We start from the raw sequence: 22,504 nt of genomic DNA on the forward strand, positions 1-22,504 counted from the left end.
ACAGCGTTACCTCTGCGAGCCGCCACTGCAAATAAAATATTGATTCTAGGTCAGACCGAGCAAAAGTTACAATAAAACATCACATGTGGTGTTGTGTAGTGGCAACCCCTTTACAATAGTTACCTGGAAACCTTTCAGTAGCTGAGGGCCAGCTGTACGACCCTCAGTGTTTGCGACTTGCAATTTGCCTTTTTCTGTGACTCGCAAATTGCGAAACGGACATTAAATATCAGCCTGACATGCATCCTTGCTCAAATATTACAGAATGTGGGGAAAAAATCAATGCTATAATGGAAATGTGTTATGTAATTCAATCTAGTACATCACCGTAAAATCTGTTTTTTCCAGATTTTTATTGAGACCATCCCAAATGTGATGTTCTTCTCCACAATGAAACGCCCGGCCAAAGGCAAGCACAATAAAAGGATTTTCACGGAAGACATTGACATCTCTGAAATCTCTGGGAAGCCCGGACCAGCTGCAGTGACCTATGATTCACCGCTCACGAAAAATCCAGATGTGAAGAGTGCCATAGAGGGCGTCAAATACATCGCCGAGACAATGAAATCGGACCAGGAGTCCAGCAATGTAAGATGCACGTGCTGCTCGATTGTTGCATTCATTTATTAATCCATTCACCGCTCTGTGTAGACTCCGGTTACAATCTCGGAAATTATTCAAATGAATTGATCCTACAAGCAGTGCACAAACTGGTACTACTTTTTCAGGGTTGTTGGGGACCTAGTTCAATAAGAATATTGGTTTTTGCTCTCACCGTCCTTGATAAATCACAGATGTATAGGAAATTAAGGTAAACATATATGCAAAATTCTCATATTTCGATCAAATTAAAATTTTAACTGGTACGTGGATTTGTCTCATTAATCCCACCATACAGTCCCGGCTAGTCTTGCACACTTTGACAAGTAAGCGCCTTATTTAAAGGGCATCTTCTAAACTGTGCTAGGCATTCTAACATAACCATGAGAAGAACCACTTTTAACCCCAGTGTATTTGGAAATTGATAAAATTGAAAAACGAAATTCAATTGCCTTTAAATTTACCAGGTAATTCTAGCCTTACCTGTTCAGACGCCATGCTCACTATAGCACATACAATGCCGATTAAATATTTGAATAGTTTCTAGCATGGCACACCGTTTGTTGGCACTAACTGGCGTATCTGTGATGCCCAAGTAGAAAACATTCCAGAGAAACTTAAAAATCATGAAAAAAGACGCTTCGTTGTTTATCAACAGTTTGATAGATTTATTTATTTAGTAAGTCTTATAAAAACCTCCTTTTTTGCTGTCTAGCCGCTGGTCCATATAGTTTAAGTCTATTAAGATGGTAAAAGAGCTAAGAGCAAGTGAGTGGTCAAGACATCTCTAAACTGCAAACAGGTCTACCACGGTAATCATTTGGGCGATGAGGTAGGGTTAGCATGTCACTTGAAGGGTTGCTGGAGCATTGCCATTTTTGGATCTTTCTGCATAACTGCCAACTCAAACTATACCACCGTGTGACACACGATATTGGCTCCCATCACACGGTCACACTGTGAGGTGCTGATATCGGTTCCATGTTTAAATATCAATGTGAAAAATATCGATGAAAAAAATATTGATGTAAAAACATCGATTACAAAAATATCAGCTCCCTATACTTAAACAGGTATGTACAATAATATCGACTCAAAAATATTGATTTAAAAAATATAGATGTAAAAAATATCGACTTTAAAATATAACATAACTTAAACGAATTAAGTAATATTAATATTAATAAAATACATTAAATTTAATATATATTTTAACTAATTATAACAAATAAACTTAATTTAATAAATATAAACACAAAAAAGTGTACATATACATATATTTACTTAAATACATTTTATTAACTATTATCTTTATTTAATTTATAAACTTTTTAAATTATATAAAAATAAAATAAACACTTATATGAATAATTTTAAATAAAATAAAATATTCTTTATTTAATTACCACATTAAACTATTTAAAAAAAATAATACATACATTTAATAACAAAATAAAAATATTAATAGTTAAAACGTTGGATAGCGAGGGGGTAAAAATGACTATTCTCACTCCAGTGAGTGCAACAATAGGGAAAGCGCTGGATAGCGTAGGGGTAAAAATTACTATTCCCACTCCAATGAGTGCAATAGTAGGAAAAGCGCTGGATAGCGGAGGGGTAAAAATTACTATTCCCATTCCAGTGAGTTTATCAGTAGGGAAAGCGTTGGATTGCGGAGGGGTAAAAATTACTATTCCCACTCCAGTGAGCGCAACAGTAGGGAAAACGTTGGATCCCAAAACAATAAAAAACAAAACCATCAACATTTTTATTACATTTAATTTACAAAAATAACATAATTAATATATAAATTTAAATATATTATTAACAAAGATAATAAAAAATAATTAATTACACATTATTTAACACTATAATATCCAAAACACACACCTAAAATTAATTACACAACTAAATTTAATAATTACTAATTAATTAATGAAAATTAATTTATTTATTAATTAATCAATAAGAAATTAATTACTTACCACCATTCACACCATTTACACATGTAAACACCACAACACACACCTAAAATTAATGAAACAATTAACATAATTAATTATTAATTGACTTATTGAAGTTAATTAACAACTAATTATTAAACTATTATTAATTAATCAATTAACACATTAATTGTTCAATACATTTTATATAATTAAATTACTTCCCATCCTATTCCCCTATAAACCCACAACTCGCTACGGAAATAAAAACGCAAATTCTAATTTAAAAAAACAAAATTAACTACTATAAATTATTATTTAAATCTATATAATTAAATTACTTCCCACCCTATTCCCCTATAAACCCACCACCCTCTACGGAACTAAAAAAGCAGAATTAAACTTAAAATAAATTAATAACAATTAAAATTCTAAAACATATAATAAAATGACAAACTATTCTCATTAAAAACACTAAAATACATAACATTATTAGTAAATCGATATTTTTGTCAACTATATTTTTGTAAACGATATTACAACGATATTTTTGTAATCGATATTACTTACCTGTCAGTCGCTATTCTTGTCAACTATAGTTTTTGTTGTCGATATTTCTTCCCCATGCTATTTTTGCGGTGATATTTATGTCTCACGATATTTCTCCGTCGATATTCCTGCTCTGCACCGCTGATATCACATGGTGGATGGGAAAACAAGCTGAAAACTACTGTAAATAGTGGTTTTCCATCTCGTTTTCTGAGACTTTGAACTGCTGATGTCCTTTAAGGGGTTTGAAAACACCCCAGGAAATTGGCACCAGTCTCAGTAAGCTTTTTTCTGGGGGGAGGAGGAGGTTTGGGGGAGGGGTTGAGTTCAAAAATGCCTTGTAGGTACTTCTCGGCATGAGGCCCCACCCCTTCAAGGCTGTGCCTCCTCCTCGCACAGTGAGATTGTTCTTAAAGTTGGCAGGGACGTTTCTGGCATTCAATAGGGGAAGAAGAATTGGGTTCAGGCCGCTTTGGCTTGTAGGAGTCAACCGATATTTAACATCATTTGCAGCCTCTAGTGAATATTTCATTTTAGATTCTGGATCTTGGAGCAACATTTGGTAGGTAATGTTTATTTTCTTTGTGGAAACAATCAATCAAGGCATTTATAGAGCGCACTACTCACCCGTAGGGTCTCAAGGCGCTTGGGGGGGGGGGGGGTGCCGTCACTGCTCGAACAGCCAGGTCTTCAGCTTCTTCCTGAAGGAGAGGTGGTCTTGGGTCAGGCGCAGGTCGGGAGGGAGGGAGTTCCAGGTCTTGGCGGCCAGGTAGGAGAAGGACCTTCCTCCTGTTGTCGCTCTTCGGATGCGGGGGACGGCGGCGAGGGCGTGGCTGGCTGATCGGAGGTGGCGTTTGGGAGCGTAGAAGTTGATTCGGTTGTTGAGGTAGCTCGGGCCTTGGTCGGGAAGGGCTTTGTGTGCGTGGGTGAGGAGACGGAAGGTGATTCTTTTGTTGACAGGGAGCCAATGCAGGTCTCTCAGGTGTCCGGAGATGTGGCTGTTTCGTGGGATGTCGAGGATGAGTCTGGCTGAGGCGTTCTGGATCCGCTGGAGTCTCTTCTGGAGCTTGGCGGTGGTACCGGCGTAGAGGGCGTTGCCGTAGTCCAGTCGGCTGGTGACGAGGGCCTGGGTGACTGTCTTCCTGGTCTCGGTGGGGATCCACCAGAAGATCTTCCGTAGCATGCGTAGGATGTTGAAGCACGCCGAGGAGACGGCGTTGACTTGCCTGGTCATGGAGAGGGAGGAGTCCAGGATGAAGCCCAGGTTGCGTGCGTGGTCTGTCGGTTTGGGTGCGGTGCCCAGGGCGGGGGGCCACCAGGAGTTGTGAATTAAACATTGCTCTCTGAGGGTTACACAATGGCTATAATTTGTAATCAATTTGGTAGATCGATGGGAAGGTTATTTTTAAACAAATGGGGCAGAGGATACCCAAAAATGTTTTGTTTTATTTGGTCACTAGACTGAGTAACATCACTTGCATGTAACCATTTCCCCCATTAATTATGGGTTAATTTCTGGCCTGGCAATGGATGGGGTCGTTGTGATAATTTTAATGAATTAGTGAGAGTTCTCACAAATTCTAGATTAAGAGGTTGAATTTTTTCATGAGTATTTTGATGGGTTGGATTATTTTGGTGTAATCCTTGTCCCCTTTCTGCTGCTCTTATCTATGGATTTCTGAGTGTGTCAACTGGGTCGTTCTCTTTTTGTCTTTTTAAATATTTAGTGATTTAACCGCCCAGGGACATAGCACAAAATGAAGGAACCCCAGGCAAAATACATCAAGGTGTTTCTGACCTTCCAGTCACCCAGTGCATAGCTCATCGGCCTTATTTTTTTTTTATCCATGCATTTTTATATAGTGCGTACTTTACCCGAAGGTGTCAGAGCGCTTTACAAAAAAAACAGTTACATTACATAAGGACTTCAGAGTACGTAAATTGCATATAAAATACGAAACAGATACCTGCGTCTAAATACAAAAACGAAAACGATACAATGGTGTGTATGAGAGATGTGCAATTTGAACTAACAGCGTAGATGTAATCTTCCAGTATTAGCGGGATGTAAGCACAAAGAATATTGGCGGGAAGTGAGGGCAAAGAATATAGAAATAGCATAATGATATTATATAGCATGTTATTATGATATACACAGGCAACAGTGTATACAGGAAGTATACTATGGACAGTATATGATGGAAGTGTACGATGATCCATTTTCAGACAGATGGTGGACCTAAACACATGGCAGTGCCTTTTTCTGCAGCCATCGGGGACTGTGCCCCATGCTCCTCCATTCCTCGGGCTGCGTCCTGGCTCGGACCTTGGCGTGTCGCCCCTTCACACCTCTCCATTATAAGGACAGCATAGGGCTTGTCTGTGGCCCTCGGTTTTAGTGACGGGGGATCATGACCATCTTACCCTCTATGGTGCCCATGGCCTGGGAGTGGCGAGTGGATCCTTCTTCGAGGGGGAGGGGGCATCTAAGGTGTGCGCGTTCCCTGCTTTTAACTTGAGCTTTTTTGTTAATCCGTCTCCCTGGTCATTTCTCCCGCTGCTCTTCACGGTTCATGAGATAATAAACATTTCATTTGTCCTTTTAATTTATGGCTTTGCGTTTTTTAATCTAATTCTTTTCTCACCTTGTTGGGAGTCTGTACTGCATAAACAATTTTTTTTTAAAGGAGTTCTTGTCAGTGACAGCAGTGCGCCATATAATGTAAATACGAATGACATAACATTATTAATAGCTGCTGTGGTGACTGCCGGGAGCCCTCTGGCCCAGGATGGGTTTGACCCGGGAGGTCACCCATCAGGCTGCCAGTTCACCCTCTATGCCACGCATTTGTAGAGATCCTATGCTATTTTCAGAAGTCAGACTAATCCAGTAAGCTCAGCTAAGGGAGTTAAACAAGTAAAGGAGGCTCTGCCCTCAGATAGCCTTGGGAGCAATATCTAGGATTTTTACGTCTGTCTGTTGCCCACGGGGCTCTGAATGCCTGGCAGCAAGGGGCTGACACTCATGAAACTGACCAGCCCGGCTCAGGCACCGCTTGCTACTGATCATGCAATAATCACGCTCAAATTCTTCAACTCAACCTATGAATAAAATCACTTTCTATCAACAGTGCAATCATCTACATTGGTGATTAATTAATAAAAAAATGATATGTGCAAGGACCCAGAGTTTTCATTAGGAGCCCACTGCCATCCAGAGCTAGGGTCACAGACTAGGAAGCCTGCCTAGTCTTGATTCCACTCCACGCCTCCGGCTTCCACCACCATACAACTGCAGTCTCTTTATCTCACTCTTCCAAGGTCTTTTTCATACCCGCTTTCTCTCCTTATGTTCCCAGCTTTGTCTTAATCCTTTTTCTCCCTTTTTGTTTTTCTCTTTCTTGCTGTAGGTCAAAGTCTGATAAAAAAATAGGGTCCAGTTGCCAAAAATGAGCACCGGTGCCCACCTCCTGCAACCGCTGGCAGGAATTAAGCACTTTGTACCTCTGCGAATATGCCTCTAGAGTCCAGAAATAATTTATACTCATTTTAAGGGTGGAGGCAGTTAGCAAGATCCTCCTACCGAGGAGAACATACACAAACATAACTACACTTCAGGAGGGCATTCAAACCATTATGTATAGCAACTCCCACCTTTCAACAAACAATGAATGATAGCAGCAAAAAACTGCTCAATGTAACTTTTAAATTCAGTACATATATTTTAAATTACACCAAACACAAACAAAATGAGGGGCGTGGGGGGCACCTTTTCTCCATATAAAACAACTGTACATTTCACATTCATGAATATATTAAAACCCTGGTATTTAAAGTACACAATTACATTACTACTTTCATTGAAGGATCATAGAGCTATATGACACTAAATAGAATTATCTTTTTTATATAGAATATTTCGAATTCATAAAATCATATGAGTATGGGAAGTAGTACTACAGGAGTACTCTTTTAATTAATCTTACACGCCTTTGTGAATCAACCCCAAGACATCCACCCTGATTAGTAAAGTGCAAAGAGGTACAGTCCTTTCTATTTGTGATAATTGTTTATGAATATTCCCTGAATAGTCCCATTTTATTCCAATTTTAGATTCTTAGGGCCAGTTCACATATGCATGTAAGAGTCCTCCTGAAGTATTACTTCTCATACTCATAAATGCTTTTGTGACTCGGCCCCATCATTTCTCCAGTTTGTCCATGTTAATCAAATAATCAACTACAGGAGCGTCTAATGGCCTAGTTCAACCAGGGGTCCTTGAAAATCAGATGGCCCACTATCCCAATACCTCATTAAAGCGTAAAGGGAACCAGTGTGGACATGGCTATTGAAACAGAGAAAACCCACCAACCATCCAATGGCCATTGTCCCTCAACAGGTCTATAAAAAGGTCAGGAACTGATCTGACCAAAGTAAATACCGTTTCCTAAAGAATGAATTGTGGACAAGAACACCTTTGCTTATTTACGCTTTGACAGTTCCTAGAACCTAGTACAGGGTCCAGTATGGGAGAAGACACTCACTGGGAGGAATTCAACCCCCTCTGATGTGGAGTTGGGGGGACAAAATAATACCCTTGAGAGGGAGGAGCACACTACTACTACTGCATTGTGATTGGTGGCCGAAGGGTAGGGAGAAGACGATGCTGGTGGTTGACAGATCAACTTCTGCAAATGGGTTACCACCAACTTTCAATTGACAGTAAATGCAAATGTTTTGCGACCGCATTTCGGTCGCAAAATATTCATACATACCGTTCCAATTCGGTATTAGAACGAGACCCCCTCAAGACGCCCCTTACTAATACCGAATCGCAAAACTCAAATTACGATTCGGTAACAAGCTGAAATTTGGGCCTAGTACATCCCAAAAAGCATTTTTGCTGGTCACAGACGGGCCAATTTCTGTGAATCAGGCCGTTTGCGGCCACCAAAATGCTTTGTACATGTAGCCCTAAGTCTTTAAAAAAGAAAATTTATGTAACAGACTTTTTTAAAATGATGGGTAAGAGAAAGGCTAGTCTGTTGAATCTATGGTATGTTAAGAAGAATGGGAAGAATTCTCTGTCTCATAAAACTAAACAGTTCTGATTTCCAAATCACCCAAAGGCTGGAATTCTTGCACAGCTCCTCCTAAAAGTTAAAGGGAAGAGACTAGGTGGCATTCTGGTGGAGATACTTGCCCATCCACAGGAAACCACTTTTCTATCGAAGAGTGTACTGATGTCTCAGAATAATAGAATGTGCCATATTCGCATTCCACTTCCTATCAATATGCAATCAAGATACTACACAGCTCCCTCCAGAGATACTTACACAAAGAGAATGAAACATAACAAAATAAAGCTAACATTAAAACATTGCTCACAAAGACTAAAATAAACTAACAATATAATATCTAATAGAATAAAAATGACATGTGGTGCATCTCTCTCATAGTTCTCCCAAAAATTAGGAGTCTTCACCTTTCTTTGATTCCTTTATAAACCCACACTCACTTTCTCTCTATCATTGCTTCTACTCATTCCTATAGCTGGTTTCTCACCCATATCCTCTCTTTCCTCTTCAGCTTCTTTGTTCACACAATGCTTAGACTCTCCCAAACTCTCCTTCTCTCTTTCTTTGCCATATTTCACCACTACTACTTTGTTGGGATTCCACACTCTGGTATCTCTGGTATCTGAGGTCTTTACAGCAGTCATGAAAAGTTTCACTACATGGATGGGATCAGAAAATTTGCAACTCCCACCCGGCATTCTAATTCTTATCCAGTCACCTACATGCACTTTGGTGACCTCTACTCGTGTCCTCCCATCAAACCATTTTTTCCTCTCTTCCATCCTCTTCTCTTCACGTTCCTTCCTATTTACCACCCTCTCACCGATCTTATCATGGCCTCTCCGTTCTTCATGCCTCTCATCATCAGACAATAGGGTCTTCTTTTTTTAAAACAGCTCAAACTGAGACTTCCCTGTGATGAAATGGGGGGTAAGACGATACAAAACAACCTTACTTTGCTCTTCTTCCCTCCACTCCACAGCATTATTCTTGGCCATCCTGATGGTCTCTTTCAGCACTCCATTGAAGCGTTCTACTACACCATGAGTATCTGGGTGGTACAAAGCACATTTCCTGTGACTAATCCCTCTCTCAGTGAGAAATTCTTCCATTTCCCTTGAAACCAATTGGACCCCATTATCTGTGAGCAACATACGTGGGATACCTTCCCTGCTTATAAGTTCTATAAGAAACGCCACCACATGTCTGGTTTCCACCCCTTGTGTAAAGGTCACTTCCGGCCACCTTGAGCATAAGTCCATCAAAATAACCACATACGTGGATCCTGTCTGAGTGAATAGGTTCAAGAATATCTAAGGCAACTTCCTCCCATGGACCATCTGGCAACTTCCTCACCACCATATGTTGTACTCTGGTTTTCAAACCTTTATTGCTTGTCATGCACTGTGCACACTCCCTAACTAACCCTTCTGTCTCCATGTCCCTGGCCACCAATAAGCTGTTCTTAATAACTCCTTCGTCTTTGAAATCCCTTGGTGCCCTTCATGTACCAACTTCAACAAGGAATTCTTGAAAGACACTGGTGGAACCAACCTTGTTCCTCTGAATAAACGTCCCTGCTTCTCCATTAACTTCTCTCTTATTTTCCAAAACTTTTGACAATCTTTACCCTTGCATTCCTTTCTATGCCAATCTGTTTTCAACAACTTAAATACTGCCTGCAACACTCCATTGTCACAGGTGGCTTTCTTCCACTCTTCTTCAGCTAATACATTACCTTCTATCACACACACAGCCTCTTTCTCGTTGAACTCATAATCTCCACACTCTGTCCCTTCTACGTTATCCACCAAACAAGATAAAGCATCTGCCACCACATTCCTGGCCCATGCTATGTATTCCACCAAGAAATCATGATCATGCAATGCTGCTACCCACTTAGTAATTCTTCCTGATACCGCATCAATACCTTTTCTGTGGAAAATATCCTTTAAAGGCTTATGATCCATTTTAACCTTGAACTCACAACTCCACAAAAAGGTTCACATCTTTCTCACAGCCCAAAAAATTGCCAGGGCTTCCCTCTCTATAACGGAGTAGCTCTTTACTGTCCCTTCAAACTCCATGGAGCAGACATGATGGTCCTGGTACTGCTCCCTTCTCCTTGCAATAACACTACTCTTAACCCCTTGATACTCACGTCGGCAATCAAGGTGGATTTTACGTTAGGATCAAACCTACACAAATCAGGAGCAGCAGCTAATTCTTGTTTTATAACTTGAATTCCTCTTCACAATCACAGTCCCAAACAAAGCCTGCACCCTTTTTTAACAAACCCCTTATTTTTAGTCTCTTTATGGAAAAATTAGGAATGAATTTACAATCATATTCAGCCATTACAAAAAAATCTGAGTAACTCCTCCTTGTTTTGTTGTGAGACCAACCCTTTGATCGCTCCCACCAAACTCACCTTGGGTTTTATGCCTGTGTCTGAAATTTCATGTCCAAAATATTCTATGTGTGTCCGCCTGAATTTACACTTCTCACCTTATATACCTGGACTCCCCCATCAACAGTTCTCTTCCTGCATTATCTTTCTGCAATGAAATGACTCCTCTCTTGATTTCCCTTAGAGAAGCAGAACAGAAGGAACTGCATGGAAGCTTATATGTGAACAGCCTTAATTAGAGGAGGACTCAGTCTAAAATCTGTAAACCGGTTCAACAAAATGTAATGTTTCCTTATGGCACCTTGTAAGTCATACGTAGCGCTCTTACACCCAACACTTCTAGTTTCCCCTAAATAAAACTCCAACCTATAAATAAATACAGAGAATTTCTTGAAAGAGCTAATGGGCTAATAACTCATACACAAGGTAACCTCGGCGTCCAGGAGTGTAGTAAGCTTGGTACAAGTGCAAAGGTTTCTATCCTACTGAATTAAGTTGGAGAAACAGAGAAGCAGAGATACATCTCAATCCTTCTACCTGATTGGACAGGCTCTATTGCCACTCAAGCGTATCTTAAGATTAGCATTTAACAATATCAAAGGGCCAGAGGGGTATCACACTAATGAAATAATAAACCTATAGCGCATTTGGGCACAGAGGAAGAAATGAGTTGATTTCACCACAGACTGTGCTGATGGGCTGCTATACCGGATAAAGCAAAATTCCACACAGGATAAAAAATTATCCGTGAGGGTTGGAGGAATGAGGGGATTTTGTTTTAGAATATAAGTGTGGGGTCTGAGACAGTCAGGAACACTTCAATTTAAGTGTTTTTCCACACAGTAGAAGATGGAGCTGGTAGTTTGATTGTACCACTGGTAGACCACATATGGATAACTAAGTACAGGAGAGTTCTCTAATACCAAACATTAAGAAAACGTAATATGTTGCCAAGATCTCCAGGTCGGCACAAGGCCATGGTAAGTCCACATAGCACCAAAAATAACTAGTCATGAAAGTCAAATACCTTCTATGACCCAGTAAAACTACAAAGAGACTAATAACACATTTGATAGCAATCTTAGGAGGTCACAAAAATAAAAGTGTGGCTATAAGGACAATAGAAATGACTTTCATGACTATACAAATGTGGTAAACCTACTTCCCACATCAATGAAACCCACCAGCACACCACCAATAACAGGCAGGGCTGAGCAATTGAACCAGAGACAAATCCCCTCTTATAACCATGAACCCTGGAAATCCTAGATAATGACTTGCAGAACAAACATTTCTCAAAAGTGTCCACTGTTCAAAAATCTTCCACCAATCAGTAGAAACAAACTATTAGAAGCAAACTATCCTATCAAGCAGCTAGTAACACTACAACCAATAATACATCACCAATACGAGGGGAAATTCTCTTACGTCAAACACACAAAAGGTAATGGGGGGAATGCTTGTAATTTGTGTAACCACTGGCATATGCTCGGGGTAGCATTCTAATCCATCCTTCTTTCGCCCAGCCTGTCACCTCAGATTAGACCAGCCATGTGCAAGTCAGTCTTGAACCCGCTCCAATGTGAACAGTCCAGGCCAAATTTCAAAACCAGGTCCTCTCTGAATCAGAACTGAAGCAACCCAAGCCTGGTTTTGCCCTAGTTCAGTGCAGCTTGGTTCCAGGGCACAGTGAGGATGGGGGGCATGCCTAGGCATACCCTTGTCCCCATAGGGTGATATATCAAACACACAAACGGTGATGGGAGAAATGCTTGCAATTTGTCTAACCATTGGCAATCACGTGTGGCAGCATTCCAACCCATAATTCATTAGCCCATAGTGCCATCTCATATTAGATCCAGCCATATGCAAATCATTCTTCGTCCTGCCCCGATAGGAACAGTCCAGACCAAAACTCTCCTCCAGTCAAACCTTGCTTCCCACAATCAGGACAAAAATGCAAACCCCCAAATTCTTTAGGAGGATCTTCTGGGTAACACAGATTTAAACACAATTCAATCAAATATAAAATCTCGTCCATTCATACCCCTTCCATGCAAGCCATCTTAATGACAAATATTGATCACATGAACACCTGTTGGTCTTCTGAATACAACACTGACACTAACAATCTAACCAACAAACATTACTGCACATCTTGGTTTCGGGAAATCATGGTTTGCAAACAATTTGGTAAATATTCTGGATGAGATTCTCCCAAGCAGTCACAATCTCATCCGTATGAATAGTGACGCTGGAAAGGACATAAACTGGTGGTAGCAGACCCAAAAGAATTGGCATGCATGGAGATCTAAGATAAGGCATGCATTATTTGGGTTTATGACTACTTGATGTAAAATTCATGCAACTAGCTCTTGCACTAAAGCCACAATTTTCTGCATTTCAGTTTGGGTGCATTCTTCTTGGTCAAACCTCTTGAATTATCATAGCACCTAGAGGCCAATGCCCAGGACATTCAAATAGGAAACTCTAAGTTACAGTGAGTGGTGGGCAAGATCCAAGGCAGCATCACCAGAACACCACCAGCGGTACAAGGGTTGACGGGTACAGGGTGCAAAACAGCTTTGGGAGCCCAATAGGTTTCTGTGGAGATCGGTCACTGTGGAAAGAGGCTGCAGACTTATGTAAACTAAGCTAAACTAAGAGACTGTACAAGCATGCCTCAAAAATAAAAGTGAACCTGGAAGCCCCCAATGTTATGCATGCAGTGAAATGTACTGCACAAAGAGAAAACTACAAGCTGAACTTAGTGTAGTCTCACACCCACTCAAACCTTAGCAATCCTAGCAGTGCAACCTCACAGAACTTGACTGACTATCCTCTGATTAAACTTCCGTTTTCAAGGTACATTACTAGTCATTATCTGGCAAAAGTACCAGCCTCACCCAAGCTGATTCAGACACATATAGATAGCAAGAATGAGTTCATTAAATACATTCCATTTTATGACCATTAAGAGTAACAAAACCAAGGATGTGTTATAAGGCTTTCATCTCAGCATGCCCTAAGTAAACAGTACATAAAAAATAAAACATATAAGTAGACAACCAAAGTCTCCAAAGGATGGCACTGATTAGTGGTTACCAACCTGAATTTGATAGGCAGAAACCTGAAACTTCAATGCACTCAGTACATCATGGCTTTAGACAAGACACTTTGAAAAATGCACACAATTGGAACTTTTTTAAATAATTTAAAGAGAAAAGGTCAAACTGTGTCAATTGCATCAACAAAGCAACTGCTAAAATGATACTTTTTTTCCTCCTGATTTGACAAAACTGGAAGCAATAAGCACAGCCCTCATGTAACTCAACACGTGTGAGGAACTATTGAAATTTCCCGTTTGATGGCTAAGCGTGCACAATTTATGTTGCTATTATGTTCTAAGATGTGAATCTTCACCTTTCTGGTAGTTATCCCCACATGCTTTAGTCCCCACGAAGTCCATGTTGCAGTCGGTCAGTTCTTACTCCTAAGAGATGAGTGGTCCCAAAGCAAGAGGTTTCAATGTTCTCTTATCTGTACAGATACTAGAAGCACTTTGAAAGGTAATGGCCTTTTACTCTGGGTAAGTACAACTACGTAGGCCGTGAGGCGACAAATCCTGTATACAATGTTCCTGTGTGGACCAATTGATCACTCAAGTTACCCCCACATTTGAAAGTATGTAACGGGTGAAGGGAAGGCAAGTTCCCACTATTCATCATCCTCCAAAATGTACTGATGAATTTCTTAATAGAGTTTAACTAATGAATATGTGTTTACAAAGGTGATGTTATCATGAGCCTCTTTTTTTCGAATTTCTATAGTAGAGTGTCTGAGTTATTGGAGCCAGCTCTTTATATACCTTAACTACTGATCTTCTTTGGTAACCTCTTAATACTAACTTGGTGGTTAGAAATGCTAGCTGATCGTCAACTGATTTCTAGTGAAGTGCTTCAATGCTTGAAGCACTTCAAGTCTAACTTGTACCATCTACAAAAGAATGGGCAGGGTGAACGTTCTAAATTCATTGTAAAGAATTCTATCCAAGTGACTGAGGTCAGGGATTCATAATTGGACAAGGCTGCCTGAGGACAGTAACAGACAAACCAGATTACACCAGAGGGTGCCTCTGGCAGACACCTTCTGATTTATAAAGGAATCACAGAGCAACCCCTGTTTTGTTTCCAGAGTGGCAGGAAGTGACTGATTCACTGGGCAGCGTAGTTGAGGAAACAAGCGGAAGAACAACAGAGGGTACTTGCAATTATTAGCTACAAATGAGTTGCAGAAACAAAATGGGGTTTTCAGAGTTTGTAAAAATTGGCAACATTTCTGAGAATGCAGTAAACGTAAGGAACAGTGGGTTGTGCAGTGTGGAATGTGTGCTAGATGTAAGAGGTTGGAAAGGTGGATTGTAAACTGGAACTGAGGTGTTTCCTTTTTCTTTGCCTTGGTTCTGAGGATGTTGAACTTGTTGGTTGTACTAAATGTTCAGGTGTAGTTGCAGATACTGATCAATGAACAATTGCGTATTGCAGTTAAGGTCATGAAAGTTTATGGAGTCCTAGTTTTGCTGCTGAGCAACTTTTGAGGAGAATTGTAGGGTTAAAGTAGGAAGAGGAAGGTAGGACAGAAGGATGATAGGAATTAATGTGTTCCTGTGAGATTAAGATGATTGGGCCGATTCACAAAGGGAGCGTAAAGAGGTTTTCGTGCAGTTTGTTTTTAATATACTCTTACACTTCTTTGTGAATTGCCCCCAAAACATATACAACGGGAATATTCAGGGGAAATTAATACACAGTTATCACAAATAGACCGTATTCTGTCCTCTTTGCACTTTTACTAGAAGGGTGTCGGGCATTTCAAGGCAGCTTCACAAAAGCATATAAGAGTATATAAAAGAGTACCCCTTTAGTACTACTTGCAGTTATTCATAAATGCTTTGTGACTCGGAGCTGTTATTTCTTTGGAAGGAGATGTAGAGTCCTGATGATATCGTGTGATAAGCCAAATTGTGAATGTTGTGCCGTGGATGAGTAGTGGTGGAACTGGAATGAGAGCATTAAGAGTGTTTGTGAGACAGTTGGGATGAGAAACTTAATCGGAGTCTATGTAAGCTAGAAGTCTTTGCCTTATAAACTATGCTACAACATTCTGCTCTATGGTTTCACTACACCATGGCTTTTAAAGTTGAAGCCTACCATACAGCACAGCTGTCTGGTTTACTAAAGACATCTTGGGTACATTCAGAAAGCTTCCCTGGAAATGTATTTCGCCCCTGGCTTTGTGGTTCGTAACTCACATTTGCTTGCTTTCTATTTGCTGGCTTTATTTGTTTTAGGCTGTCCCGTTTGAGTTTGCCCCTTTAGTGGAGCATAGCCTGCTTACAAGGGCCCCTTAAATTTTTCCATCAGTTCTCCTTTCTGTAAACAGGCCTTTAAATCATGTCCTTATCTTGTCACATTTGCTGTGCATTCAGAGACAGAGGTCAAATGTCTGGCTCTGTCTTCTGAGGGAGCTTGGTGTTCATTTTTCTTTCTCTGACTTCAAAGTGAAAGGATTTACACGACAGTCATGCTGGGCACTGTGGGTGTGCTGGAGGAAGGCTGTGTGATGTTATTTTTATTTATAGCACACACCAAATTTAAATGTCACTAAATTTACTGTGCAGATATCTTGCAACATATCCAAAATAGGAAAGCACAAGTGAAGCAAATTTGTTGGCAATCTGAAGTGCGCTGGAAACTAATAATTTAATACGATCAAAACAAATCAATACACTAGGTGATGTCATTTCCACACATTATCGTTTGCACTGTATAGTTTTATAAGTAAATCTGTGTGTCTGTGCAAATGTAATAGTCAATTCAATTCAAAATGTGTTGTCTGTAATGACAGTGTGTTACCACACCAAACATACTCCACTTTAAGCCACTCCACTCTACTCTGCACCACTCCACTGCACTTTACTCTACACCACTTCAATCAATGCCACTCTGTGCTGCATCACTGCACTCTGCTCTGCACCACCCCACTGTATACCACTGCAATCTACACCTCTCTACTCTGCACCACACTACTCTATGCCAATGCAGTCTACGCTACTCTACATCACTGCACTCTATGCCACTGCATTCTACGCCAGTGCACTAAAATCTGTACCATTCCACATCAATGCACTCCATGCCAATCCACTCTAAGCCACTCTGATCTGCTCTGCACCACTTCATTCTGTGCCACTGTACTCTATTACCCCCATGTCCCTACGTCCTCGACACCTTCATTACAAGGGAGATTTACTATCTCACCGACAGAAAAAAAGAACGAAGGAATGCTGGACCTACCCTCCCCCTCCCACTGGTAGTACATAAGGTGTACCGGTCCCAGCATTCCCCCTGTTCTTTTTTTCTGTCATACTGACAGTGGTATGGTCGTGGCAGGAGCGGGGGCGCTCCTGCCTTTTGCTGGTTACTCAGCGGAGGCTGCTGGTCGGTCCTTCGTCAGAGGCCTCTCCCTTCCTGCCGGGCCTGGGGGGAGTGGCGCGGGCTTCTCCTTGGTTATTTCTGCCACGCGGCGGTGGTGATACCGCGTTGGCTTTCCTCTGGCCCGATGGCCGCCCCTCCTGGCCTGCCGGGCTTGCTAGGGGGCGCGGCCGGTTTGCTGCTCCGGGATTGACTGCAGCTTCCTTCCCCTTCCGGTTTTCGACCTGCCTGACTTCCGGTTTTGACGGCGGGACGGAAGTCAGGCGCCTCGATGTTCCCGGCTGTGGGCTGCTCGTTATAAACGGGCCGGTGGGGTGAGTACCGCATAGTGGTTTTGTGCTGTGGGGTTTCTTTGTTTTTGGCTGTGCTTCTAGTATTCTGCTGCCATGGGGAAACGTTCGAGGAAGAGGCATCATCGGGAGAGGTCTTCCTCTTCTTCTTCTTCGTCTGCTGCTTCCAGGTCTCCTTCCCCTGCCAGGTCTCGACGCCGTGATGGTGGTGGAGATGCGCGTATTAAGCGCTTACTACGTGAGACTTTGACTGAGATGGGTGATTTTGGGACCCGTCGCAGGTGCTCTGCTCCGGTTTCTTCCGACTCTTCTGGCGATGAGTTTGCTTGGTTGGGGGACGGTGATTTAAAGGGCAAATATGTGGACAAGGACGCTTTGCCGGGTATTCTGAAGCATGTTAAGGAGAACATGGGGTTCCGTGATGAGGACGCTCCGAGTACCTCTAGGGGGCCTTTGTTACGTCAGTTTCAGAGTGCTGCCACGGTTGATGTTCCTGTCCATCCCTTCATTAAAGATGTTCTGAAGCGTGAGTGGGCTGATCCTGATCGCATTTTGATTCCGCGTTTCATGGCTCGGCTTTATACTCTGCAGGATATGGCTACGGACCTTCCTGATTCTATCTCTATTGAACCTTTGTGACTAGTTTGGTGGGGCGCACTTCCCTGGCTGAGGACGCCGTGCTGAAGGATCCTGTAGATAAGAAGGCGGATGTTGCGCTCAGGAAGGTTTATTCTGGTTCCCACCTGGCCTTGCGGGCTGGCGTCTATGGGACATATGTTTCTCAGTCTCTGCTGTCTGACCTGAAGACATTCTATCACTCGATGGACAATGCCACTGACTGTTCCGGTTTCCTTGAGCGGATCAGGTGGAGCTCCTGTCCGATGTCTCCTTTGACGTGGTGCATGCTTCTGCACTGTCCGGCGGGGCTTGTGTGGCGGCTCGTCGCAGTCTTGTCCTTAAAGGCTGGAAGACTGACTCTGCACAGAAGGCGTGCGCTTTGCGTTTGCCTTTCCAGGGTACTATGTTGTTTGGGGGGGAATTGGAGGCCAAGTTGCATAAACTGTTTAAGGAGAAGAAGCATTCTTCTTCGTTTAAGGTCTCCTCTTCTGCTCCTGTCCCTTCTAAACCCGCCGGGGTCGGGATCGTAAGGCTAAGTCCCCTCCGCTTGCCAAGCCGCGTTCCTGACTCTTTGGCGGTGGTTCCCGGGTTGTTGGTTGGAGGGAGGCTGCGCTTCTTCTTGACGGCCTGGGTTCAGTCTTGTTCCGACGCCTGGGTGTTGGAGATCATTCGCCTGGGTTATACTCTGGAGTTTTCGGTTCCTCCTTCAGATTCCGGGGTTCAGCCGACTCCCTGGCCTTCATGCCGTTTGAAGCAGGCACATCTCTCTCAGGGGATTGTGGATCTTCTTCGGAAGGGTGCCGTTCAGGAGGTTCCTACTTTGGAGATGGGGAGGGCTTTTATTCCCTGATCTTTCTGGTTCCCAAAAATACGGGGGGTTCCGCTTGGTTTTGGACCTGAGGGTGATGAACAAGTGGGTGACCAGGGTTCCTTTTCGCATGGAGACTTTGCAAAGGGTGATTCCTTTGGTGCTTCTGGGTCACTTCATGTGTATCCTGGATCTTCAGGATGCTTATTACCATGTTCCGATCCATCCGCGGTCCCGCCGGTTTCTGCGGTTTTGTGTTCTGGGGCATCATTATCAGTTCATGGTGTTGCCCTTCGGTCTTCGGTTGGCGCCGAGAGTCTTTACGAAGGTGGTGGCTCCTTTGGTTGCATGGCTTCATCTCCGAGGGGTGATGGTGTACCCGTACTTGGACGACTGGTTGGTCCATGCTCCCTCTCGGGTCCTGTTGTTGGAGGCCCGGGAGGTGGTGTGTTCGGCGTTGCGGGCCCATGGTTTCCTGATCAACTTCCCCAAGTGTCAGCTGACGCCATCTCAGGACATGGTTTTCATTGGGGCCCGCTTCCGTTCGGATCTGAACCGGGTGTTCCTTCCCGAACCTCGGGTTGTGACATTGGTGTCCCTTGCTCGCCGTTTCAGGGTGGGGGGTGCCTTTTCGGTGCGCCTTTGGTTGCGTCTTATGGGTCTGATGGCGGCGACTGTTTTTACGGTGGCCTAGGCGCGTTTTCTTCTGCGTCTCCTTTGGGTGTACCTCCTGTCTCTCTGGAATCCCCCAACCCGCGATTTGGAAGTTCTTATTCCGGTGTCTCCTGTGGTCCTCCCGGTTCTTCTGTGGTGGTCGGTGAGGGGCCATCTGTCACTGGGTCTGCCTCTGCAGTCTTCTCCTTCTCTAGTCTTGACGACGGATGCCAGCTACTTGGGATGGGGTGCGACCTTGGGGTCTCGATCCCTTAAGGGTCGTTGGTCCCTCCTGGAGAGCCGCCGGTCGTCCAACTGGCGAGAGCTGACGGCTGTGTCCCGGGCTGTGATGGGTTTTCGGGGTCCGTTGCTCGGTCGGAACGTGTTGGTTCGGTCCGACAATATGTTGACAGTGGCTTATCTCAATCATCAAGGGGGTGTTTGTTCGGCCTCTTTGAATGCGGTGGTTGTTCCCCTGTTTTGTTGGGCGGAGGGCCATCTGCTGTCTCTGACAGCGGTTCATATTCGGGGAGTGGACAACTGTGTGGCGGATGTCCTGAGTCGTTGCTTTCCGAATTCTCTGGAATTGTCTCTCACCCCGGTTGCGTTTTGGCTTGTGTGCGGGAGGTTTGGGCTTCCCTTTCTGGACCTCTTTGCCTTTCGGCACAATGCACAGCTTCCTCGCTTCTCCTCCCGGTTTCTGCAGGAGGGTTGCGGGGGGGTGGACGCCCTGTCGATTCCTTGGCCATCCCGTCTCCTCTATGCCTTTCCTCCTCTGGCTCTGGTTTCCCGATTTCTGGCCCGTTTGTGTCAGGAGGATCGGGAGGTAGTGGTGGTCCTGCTGTTTTGGCCTCGGAGGTCCTGGTTTCCGACAGTTCGTCTTTTGACGGTGAGGGGTCGCTGGTTGCTTCCCCTGTCCCCGTCTCCTCTGAGGTCTTTCCCGTCCCTGTCTCTTCTCCGGTTGCGGCTGTCGGTGTGGCGGTTGAGAGGCAGGGTTGGAGGCGGCGCGGTTTCCCGGAACATTTAGCGGTGGCCCTTCAGCGTTCCCGGCGGCCTTCTACCCTCAAATCTTATGATCGGCATTGGGGTAATTTCGGTCGTTGGTGTTCGGCGTTGTGCCTGTCCCCTTTGTACTGTTCCTTGAAGGTTGTGCTTCAGTTTTTGTGGGAGGGTTTCGAGAAGGGTTTGGCTGTGTCCACTCTACGTGCCCAGTGGGCCGCGGTTAGGGCGTTTCGTTCCCCGTGGGGGAATCTTTCGAATGTTGAGGAATTGGTTTCTCATCTGCTACGCAGTTTTTCTATTTCTCATCCTGTGCCTCGCCCTTCCTTTTCCCTGTGGGATTTGCCCTTAGTTCTTCGGGTTTTGATCGGTCCTCCTTTTGAGCCTTTAGCTGAGGTGGATTTGAAGTTTCTTACTCTCAAAGTGGTTTTTCTGGTGGCCGTCACCTCTGCTCGTCGTCTTGGGGAGTTGGGGGCCTTGATTGCGTGTGAACCTTTCTTGTCCTTCACGGAGAGTGGGGTGGTGCTTCGCCTTGATTCTTCTTTTGTGCCGAAGGTTTCTTCACAATTTCACAGGTGCCAGGAGTTGGTCTTGCCTGCCTTGGGCTCTGTTTTGGATTCTCCTGGTGATCCCCGGTGGTCCTTGTTGGATGTGTGCTGGGCTTTACGCGTTTATCTTGATCGCACGGCGGTGTTTTGCAAGTCGGACTCCCTTTTTGTCTCCTTTGGGGCTGCTTCACGTGGGGGTATGGCTTCTTCTGTGTCGATCGGGCGTTGGCTGAAGCAAGTCATTTCCTTGTCCTACTCTGTCTGGGTCACCTCATCTTTTGGGGGTTCAGGATCGTTCTACAAGGGGGGTGGCTGCCTCTTGGGCGGAGGTTCGGGGTGTTCCTCTCTCTGAGATTTGTAGAGCTGCCACCTGGGCCTCTTCTAATACTTTCATCAGGCATTATCGGCTCCTCAATCTGTTGGGGGATGATGGAAGTTTTGCATTGGGGATGTTGAGCTCTATTCGCTCCTGATGTTTTTTTCTTTTTTGTCTCCAATAAATCTCTGGGTTTGTTTTGCTGTCCTGGCGGTTTGATGTTTTTTCTGGAATGAATGCCGGTGTCTGCTTTGGTATTTCTCACTTGTAATGAAGGTGTCGAGGACGTAGGCACCTGGGGGTAATGTCCTATTACTTACCGGTAATCTTCATTACTCCGGGTCCCGTAGTCCTCGACATCTTCATGACTTTTCTCCCTCTCTCCCTGTCTGCCGACCTTCATTGTGGCTTGGTATTTCAGGAGGAATGTTGGGACGAGTACGCCTTATGTACTCCCAGTGGGAGGGGGAGGGTAGGTCCAGCATTCTTTCGTTCTTTTTTTCTGTCGGTGAGATAGTAAATCTCACTTGTAATGAAGGTGTCGAGGACTACGGGACCCGGAGTAATGAAGATTACCGGTAAGTAATAGGACATGCCACTGCACTCTAACCTGCACCACTCCATTCTACGCCACTTCACTACGCTCTGAAACAGCCCACTCTACACCACTGCACTCTGTGCCACTGCACTCTTCACCACTCTACTCCACTCTATGCCACTCCACTCTACGCCACACCACTCTAGGCCACTGCACTCTTGACCACTTAACTCTTACTCTACTCTGCAACACTCTACTCTATTCCACGCTACTCTACACCATTGTACTCTATGTCACTGCACTCTACATCACCCTACACCAGTTTGCTCAAAATCAATGCACTCTACGCCACTGCACACTACGCCAATCTACTCAGCACCACTGCACTCTACACCACTATACTCTAGTAAGTGTGGCTACTCTACACCAATGCACTCTACATCCCTGCACTCTATTCTACTCTGCACCACTGTACTCTATGCCACTGCACTCTACGAACATGCACTCTACACCATTCTACTCTTCACCACTCCACTCTGCAACACTTTACTCAGCAACACTGCCCTCTCGCCCACTGAACTCAATGACACTCTGCTCTATACTATTGAACTCAATGTCATTGCACTCTATGCCACTCTATTCTACTCTGCATCACTGTACTC

The 22,504-nt window shown here is 43.8% G+C and overlaps 1 protein-coding gene across 1 annotated transcript in view; it reads left to right on the forward strand.

Moving 5' to 3' along the window:
• CHRNA1 (cholinergic receptor nicotinic alpha 1 subunit) overlaps positions 1–22,504 on the forward strand; it is a 116,824-nt gene that overhangs the window by 91,325 nt on the left and 2,995 nt on the right. The window contains exon 8 of the mRNA XM_085645251.1: positions 349–588. Within this exon, the coding sequence (XP_085501377.1) occupies positions 349–588 (240 nt within the window). The remainder of the gene's footprint in view (positions 1–348; positions 589–22,504) is intronic.

This window comes from Triturus cristatus, chromosome 3_1 (assembly GCF_964204655.1).
Source record: "Triturus cristatus chromosome 3_1, aTriCri1.1, whole genome shotgun sequence".
Classification (NCBI taxonomy): Eukaryota; Metazoa; Chordata; class Amphibia; order Caudata; family Salamandridae; genus Triturus; species Triturus cristatus.